Source organism: Nymphaea colorata, chromosome 11, assembly GCF_008831285.2.
Source record: "Nymphaea colorata isolate Beijing-Zhang1983 chromosome 11, ASM883128v2, whole genome shotgun sequence".
Lineage (NCBI taxonomy): Eukaryota > Viridiplantae > Streptophyta > Magnoliopsida > Nymphaeales > Nymphaeaceae > Nymphaea > Nymphaea colorata.
In genome coordinates, this window is record NC_045148.1 from 16274277 (window position 1) to 16282354 (window position 8078).

The 8078-nt window shown below is 42.0% G+C and overlaps 1 protein-coding gene across 1 annotated transcript; it reads right to left on the minus strand.

The window, feature by feature from the left end:
- Positions 1-5904: 5904 nt before the first annotated feature.
- LOC116263962 (heavy metal-associated isoprenylated plant protein 32-like) lies at positions 5905-8078 on the minus strand. The gene is made up of 3 exons (XM_031643813.2): positions 7780-8078; positions 7531-7606; positions 5905-7448 (listed from the first exon to the last, which is right to left on the minus strand). Exons 1-3 carry the CDS (start codon positions 7810-7812, stop codon positions 6328-6330), a joined length of 1230 nt encoding a protein of 409 aa, XP_031499673.1. The 5' UTR covers positions 7813-8078; the 3' UTR covers positions 5905-6327.

Here is an 8078-nt window from a genome sequence, read left to right on the forward strand (position 1 = left end):
AAGATGGTGGCTCAGGTTTGGGGGCAGATGTGGATTGATAAGGAAAAACATTCTCATCAAAAATGACATTACGGCAAATATAGAGTCTTGAAGTGGAAGAATTCAAGCAAAGATAGCCTTTGTGTGTGGTGCTATAGCCAAGAAATATGCATTTGGTGCTGCGATATTGCAATTTGTGAGTATTGTAAGGACGAAGATGAGGGTAGCAGGCACATCCAAAGGTTTTTAAGAAAGGCATAGTCAGGGATTTGGTTAAAGAGCAGTTGAAATGGACTTTTCATATTTGTAACAGGTGATGGCAGACGGTTAATAAGAAATGCAGCTGTAAGAAAAGCAAAATCCCAAAACTTGAGGGGAAGGCTAGAATGAGCAAGTAAGGCGAGACCTGTTTCTACTATGTGACGATGTTTTCGCTCGACTCTCCCATTTTGCTGATGAGTGTGAGGGCATGAAATGCGATGATCAATTCCACATGACTTTAAGTAAGTGGATAGGGATCTATATTCTCCTCCCCAATCACTTTGAAATGCCTTGATGGGTCGCCCAAATTGTCTCTCAACAAGTTTTTGAAAGTCTCGAAAAATAGTCAAAACTTCAGACTTTCTTTTAATAATAAATAACCAAGTGAACCTTGAATATCCATCTACAAAATTAACATAATAATAATATCCTTGCATGGAAGCAATGGGCGCAGGGCCCCAAACATCAGAAAATATAATGTCTAATGGTCCATTTATTTCATGAGATGAACTAGAAAAAGGTAAACTGTGACTCTTTCCCATTTGACATGCTTCACACAAAGAGTCAGTTTTATTGAAACTAGAAGGAAGTCCATATTTACTAAGGACATGTTGCACAATTTTCATGGAAGGATGCCCAAGTCGCTCATGCCATTTTTGCTGCGTAGTTCGTTCACCAAGAAGAGCCGCTGGTTGACTCCCAATATCTCCCAGGTGCAGCTTGTAGAGCCCGCGCTCATTATTTCCCTTGAGAAGAACCTGCCCTGTCTTGGCATCCTTAACATAACAAAATTGCGGGTGAAATTCAAGCAACACATCATTATCTTTCGTAAACTTGTGTACAGAAAGCAGATTTTTTGTGATAGATGGCACATGTAAAATATCTTTCATGATGAACTTAGAATCAAGATGAGAGAAAACAGAGGTACCAATGTATGTAATGTTCAAACCTTGGCCATTTCCGATGCGAACTTGATCTCCTCCATTGTAGTTAGATTGGATTGTCAAGTTGAAATCTGGCGTTACATGATGGGTGGCTCCAGAGTCAGGGTACCATCCTCCATGATCAAATGACCCATAAGCATCAGCAGTATGCGCTTCAATAGATGGAGCAGCATCAAATTTCTGCATTTTATATGCTTTGCACTTCAAAGCCCCATGGCCAGGCTGACGACATGCTTGACAAACTGTGCGACAATTTGCAGCAATATGACCATTATTTCCACAAGCAAAGCAAGATCCAACCTGATTTTTCGGAGAACGATCTTGAGTTCTATTGCGACCTCTGTTATGTTTAAAGCGATTGCCACCAAAATTTTGATTTTTCATCGTAAAATTTGCTGATGGAGTTCCAATAGGGAGATTATCAACTTCATCCAATTGCGCCTCATAAATAAGCAACATAGCAAGCAAGTCTTCCATATTAATGGGATCAACCCTAGTGTTCAACGCAGTTCTAAGAGACCCATATTCTCCCGATGGTAAACCAGTCATGATGTAGGTGATCAAATCATCATCATCCACTGGTTTGGATGCAAGAGCTAATTGGTGAGCAATACTTCTTGCTCTACAGAAATATTCCGAAATAGTTTCAGTGCCTTTTCTTAAGTTCTGAAGTTGGTTCCTCAACTGCTGGATTCTTGCTCTTGAGCGGGCAGCATACATACGTTTGAGGGCATCCCATAATTCATGAGATGAAGAAATTCCCACAACATGACTACGAACAAGATCAGTTAAAGATGAAAGAATCCAACTTAATAAAAGCTGATCTAATCTGTACCATTCATCATACTTTGGATTCCGACATTGGAAGCCATTGTTGTCATCAATCCATTCAGAGGGACATGGTTGTTTACCATCTATGAAACCCATAAGATTATAACTCTTAAAAAGAGGCGTAAACTGAGATTCCCAAATCAAATAATTGTCTGATGCAAGCTTAATGGAAAGCAAATACTGAAGATTTGTAGGCGCAGGAAGAACAGGAAAAATTTGACTTGTAGTTTGAGATGTGTCTGGTGTAGCAGACTCTGAAGCATGATTGGTATTGTTTTCAGCCATTTTTGAAAAAAAAAAACAGAGGGAGAGAACCCACAACCTCACGACTATTCTGTTCTTGCAACCTCAATGGTGGCACTTGAAAAATCCACAACGCTGCCCTGGTCTCAACTCAGAAAAATCTGAGGTTTGGAGGATAGAAAGCCGAGATGAAGACGATTCCAACGAACTAAAGATCGTCCAAAACAGGTGTCGGAGGAATCAACGCTGAAGATTTGAAGAAACAACAAGTTTTGCCTTTTCCGCCGGTGAGAATGATGATTTCGGGGGGTGTCAACACCTGGACACGTGCAAGAAAGGCCAAGGACACGATGACACTGTGTTGTTTGTGTTGAAAGAAGCCCGACACGTGTTGAGCGGGACTCGGTGTCGCTTGAAAAAGGTGTTAAACGCGACACGGAGGCGGGATTCGACGAGAGGTGCTGACGCGGCTGCGTGAGACCCGACGGGACTCGCGAATCCCTGTCGTGTCCCGCTGATTATGACATGAAACCGTGGTTCTTCGCCGGTGACAGAGGAACACGGCGGAATATTCCGCCGGGATTCTTCGAGATCGCCGGAAAACGGCCTCCGCCCGAAAAACTCTGATGAAACTTCAAATTCAGATTCCGAGCTCATTCTTGGGCCAAATCGAGCGTTCTTGGGCTCGTTTTGCTCGGAATTTCGTCAGCAATCTTCTGATCCAGCAATCAACACGTTTTGAACCCACTGTAGGCTGGATTGCTAGCTGGAACACCCGGTGGTTGTAGAAAAGGAAGATGACCGTGTCTAGCTCTGATACCATAAAAGGGAAAAAGGCAAAACACCAAGACACAAAGAGTTTTAACGTGGTTCGACTCAGGATCGAGTCTACGTCCACGAGCAAAGGTTTCTCTCTCACACGCCTCAATCATTTGTGTGAGAGGTTCCATTAACATTTAAAGGAATACAGGGGTCATTCATTTCCTGATTTCTAGGATCTTGATTGGCATCAATATCTTAAAGATTTTGTTGATTACACCTCTGATTTTCTTTCCTAATCTTTTGGTCAACAGAAACAGCAACAATTTTGCCAGCGCTATTGTTTCCTTGAGCATTATCTTCAATACCCACTGCCTCTTGAAAGGTAGACATGCCCTAGACAGGTAAGGCACTCAACGTTTAAAACGTCAGTTTAATTTCTTGTTTTGGGTATCCAAGGATCACAAAGATCGAACGCAAAAGAACATTTTTCCCAAGAAACTTTGCTCGTTTCATGTGAACTATAATTTCATTTGGCAAGTATGGTGAAACATGATTCTACTACACCGAAAGGTGGATTCCGTGCATTCCTCTTGAGCTCGTTTCATGTGAATTATAATTTCATTTGTCAAGTATGGTGAAACTTGAATCTACTGCACCGAAAGGTCGATTCCTCCCATTCCCCTTGAGATGATCAACTTTTTACACTCGAACCAGATTTTACTTTTCATTGAAAATGCAAATTAACAGAAAAGAAAGACACTTTTGAAAACTACGAGGATCCTTCATCACTAACCTGACAGCCTTATTCAGTAAATCTTCACTTTAAGTTATTTTCTAAGAAGTTACAGCAATGCTTTTATGGCCAATGCTCTCCTGTCATTCCTTCTTTTTCGCAGTTTGCTTTTTCCTGCAGAAAATACATCACCACGTCTACTTTTTCTAACGCTATGCATATATTTTCCATGGTTGGCATTTCTTGGTAATCGGATCTGCGAATCGCCATAGTCAACTCACTGACTAGGGCATGCCACTTTTGTTTTTCTTTGTTAAAAAGAATGAACACAATAGAAATTCCTTTTTTTAAGTTAAATTTACATCTACAACAGCAATGCATGCTTCGTTCGTATGCAGTACATAATGATGCACGCTTAATCATGGGATAATTTCAATATAACATGTACATAGTGCACACTTGGCTTACAGATCTGAATTGGTTGTAGCTGACAGAGAAATTTATGGCTCCGTAGACATGTATTTACGTATTTTTGTTGCCTTAAATGTCAAGACTCAAAAGCCTTAGGCCTTGGCAATTAAAGATAGTCAGAGGTGGGCCGGCTCTTGCAGCCAAGTTCCACGGCCCATTTACTCACCTCGTCCTTGAAAGTATATATATATATATATATATATATATATATATATATATATATATATATGTTCTTACTTGACCGGCGGAAGGGTTCAGGACCCTGAATGACCAATTTAAGTGGTGCAAGTTGGTACGATCAAGTTCTAGATCTGCATACAACTGCCAGGCCAGAGTGCCAGATATGGGCGACCCGTGACTTTGCAAAATGAACAAGACAGCATGAGATTTGGCATTCATAGTGGGTGTACCCATTAGTTGATAAGGAGTATTTGACTGTAATTTGTATTATTGAACTCATTGAGTATAAATTCATTTGCTTTCTTGACAGGAAAAAATGTTCTGCATGGGAATCTGTATGCCGGGGAATGGTGTTTGGAGAAGAATGATGAAGTTCTTGCAACCGAATGGACACAGTCAAATTGAAGAGTCGCATAGTAGCAGGTACTAATTACGAAAGTCCTAAGGCTGGTAGTTAGATTGAGGAAACTAATGATTCATTGTATCTTTCTTGATTCATACCTTGTGTTAATACATTGGTTCACGTAAATGCACAACTTCTGCTCTGTTTGGGTTGATGGAAGTCGGCGCTTTATTCACCAACTCTGCAAAAGTAACTAGTGTTTAGGAATTTGCATTTAATAAATTCACGCAAGATAGAATTGGACGCTGCCACTGTAGGTCTCCCCTTTGCGTAAACATGCGACAGGCACACTGCCATTATTTTCGTTTCCAAGCTTCTTCTAATTGTAGGTTACTGTTGGAAGCTTGCCATATACCTGTCCATGTTTTCCATTTGTAGATTTTACTGTTCGGAATCTTGTCATTCGTCGTCCAACTCTCTTCTAGTTGTGAGTTACTGATTGGAAGCTAGTTGAATGATTGGCAAGAAGATGCCAACTTCAACTGACGGCCAAATCACATCAAAACCAGTAATGAAGACTGTTTCTCAAACACCAAGATGCTCTACTGTTCAGCTGTCACATGGAGATGCATATGCTGGCACTGTCCCTAAGGGGACCAGCCTCAACTTACATTCTTATCAGCTTCTTACTCATTATCATATTTCCAGAAAATAAATTAAAATATAAAGAAATTAAATTAATATATACAGAGGTGTATCTTGGGCCTTTCAATTACTCATATCTCCGATTCACATATCTGGACAACTTTTATATAATATGCAGTTGTTCTACCAAAATGTTAGCGAAAAAAACCAACCATCGCCAACGTGGTTACAGGCTCCCAAACACAACCCACTAAGAAGAAACTGGAAAAATAGCTCGAATGCATTGATGATTACGAGGCTTGGCCATTCTGAGAGAAAAGGACGGCAGTAAGCGAAGGGGAAGACTGAAGAGGAAGAGAACCGCCGACTCGGCGTAGCTTGGCATAAATATGAAAAAAAAAAGGTTTAGGGTTTTGTTCAGTCAGCAGGCTTCGCGCGGTACTTAATTCCTTGGGCGGCTGCATGTCAGACCCTCTCTCTCTCTCTCTCTCTCTCTGTGTAAGAGAGTCCCGTTTTTAATAAACAAAACAAGCAGCAAGAATACTATATTATAGAGCTCAATCCACGATACATCATGTTACAGCAACATCTAGCATAGGCTACTATTACTACATTTTTCAAAATGTCTGCCAACTATATCGTTCCAACACATTCGGCCAGAACCATATCCACAAGTGCTTTTTGTTTTTCAACTTGGACATGACATGGAGATTTTGTTGCTTTGCCCATTTCTCCAGTCAACCAGAAAGACATGATATTTTATCTTCTGTCAAAGAAGACGGAGTGCAAGCAACGAGAACACCATAGATCACTAAAAAAAAGACTGGAAAAAAAAAAAGGAAAAGGAAAACGCTTAATAAGTGCTTATCTCCTACATTCTAAACACGGTAGACAAAGACACCATGTTTATTTCTTTGTTCTTCTTTTCTTCCCCTTCACATGATGGCACAACTGCTGGTGTTATCATCACTGAACAAATAGGTAGCATACTCTGCTGTCTGTGATTGTGGCTGGTAGTTGTAGTAGGAAGTGGTAGCAAGTGGGGTGAGAGGAGATCTGTTGTACATCATCTGCATGTATCTCTCATTCAGCATCTGGTTGTGGTTCTGGTTCGGCCTGCTGTTGATGTTACTCATCATGGTCATTGGATGCTGTTGGTAAGCAGCATTACTGAAGCCATATCCACCTAAATGAGCTCCACCACCTCCTCCTCCATAATATCCTGCAACTCCCATGGGATACCCACATCCTTGAATGCCATTATGGCCCTGAATTCCCATCCCTAGACCAAGCGCACCACCAGCACCACCTCCAATGCCCCCAACTCCCTGATAACCAAATCCCATCCCATTCCTTCCCTCCATTGCATTGCTTCCAAACCCAGCATGTTGGCCATTGTTCATCCTCATGTTTTGGCCAAATCCAGTAGGGCCGCCTCCACCCCCACCATGTTGGTTCTTTTGATCTCCACCATGTTGGTTCTTTTGATCCCCACCACCAGCACCCTTAAAGGCAACATTCTGGTGTTGATTTCCACCATTGTTGCCTCCGCCACCACCCTTCTTTCCAACATTTCCCCCATTAGGGCTGCCATTGCTGATGTTGCCCTTGTTTTTTTTGCCAACCCCAACTTCATTTGGCTGCTGCCTGTGGAAGTTCATCTTGCTTGCTTTCTCCCTCAGGAACCCCAGTCCATCGTCATCCTCATCAGCTTCATCATCAGACTCGTCACCCAGATCATCGTCAGATATGTATCCCAGGGGTTTCTGTTGGTTCTTGGCTCCCCTGTTCATGAACAACCCATGCTTCTGGTCCTTCATTCCCCTGTCATCTTTCATATGTTGGTTTGGCATCTTCTGTGAATAATGGTGCTGCTGCTGCAGCTGCTGCTGCTGATGGTGGTGGTGGTGCTGCTGCTGCTGATTGTTGCCCTTTTGAGACCAGAGCTCTGCATGCTTGCCTGACCTGATCAGCTTCTTTATCAGCGTATCAGAATCGACGCTACCAAACACTGTAACCTTCTGCTGTTCTGCATCAATAGTTACTCTGAGCACCCCTAGGAAACCAAAGATGAAATGCAAGTCAGAAAAATATAGAGCGAAAGAAAGCACAAGATGTGAAAGGGAAGAGCTTTTCACCTTCAATTTTTTGTAGGAGCTTCCTCACCTTGTCCTTGCACCCATCACAGTGAATGTTAACCTTGAGGATGCAGGTCTGGAAGTAAAACAAGAGTGAGTGACAAGAAAAGAAAAGAAAAGAAAGCATTTGAACTCGATGGAGATAACAGAATGCTTGCTTGTTCCCATGTTGGTGGTATGGAGGAACCAGACAGATTAAAGGCTTAAAACAGAAATACGAGGAAGACAGCAAGAGCGGAGTGGACTGACCTGTATCTTGAAAATGTCTTCGCTTTTAGTCATTTCTACGGGAGATCTGCAAAAGCCCGGTGCTGAAAAGAAGGTAGCGATGGTAAAATCATGGAGGGTCTTTCCCAGAATCTCAGGCACTTAGGATGTATCGCTGCTTCTGCTGCTCTGCTACTCCTGCTGCTACCGCCAGCGTCACAACACTCCACTACCAACTTACCAATTCTAGAGAGAGAGAGAAGGGGAGAAAGAGAGAGAAACTCAATTCCAGGGAGCAATGGAGAGAGAGGGAGAAGCGATTTGAAATGATGTGATCGAAC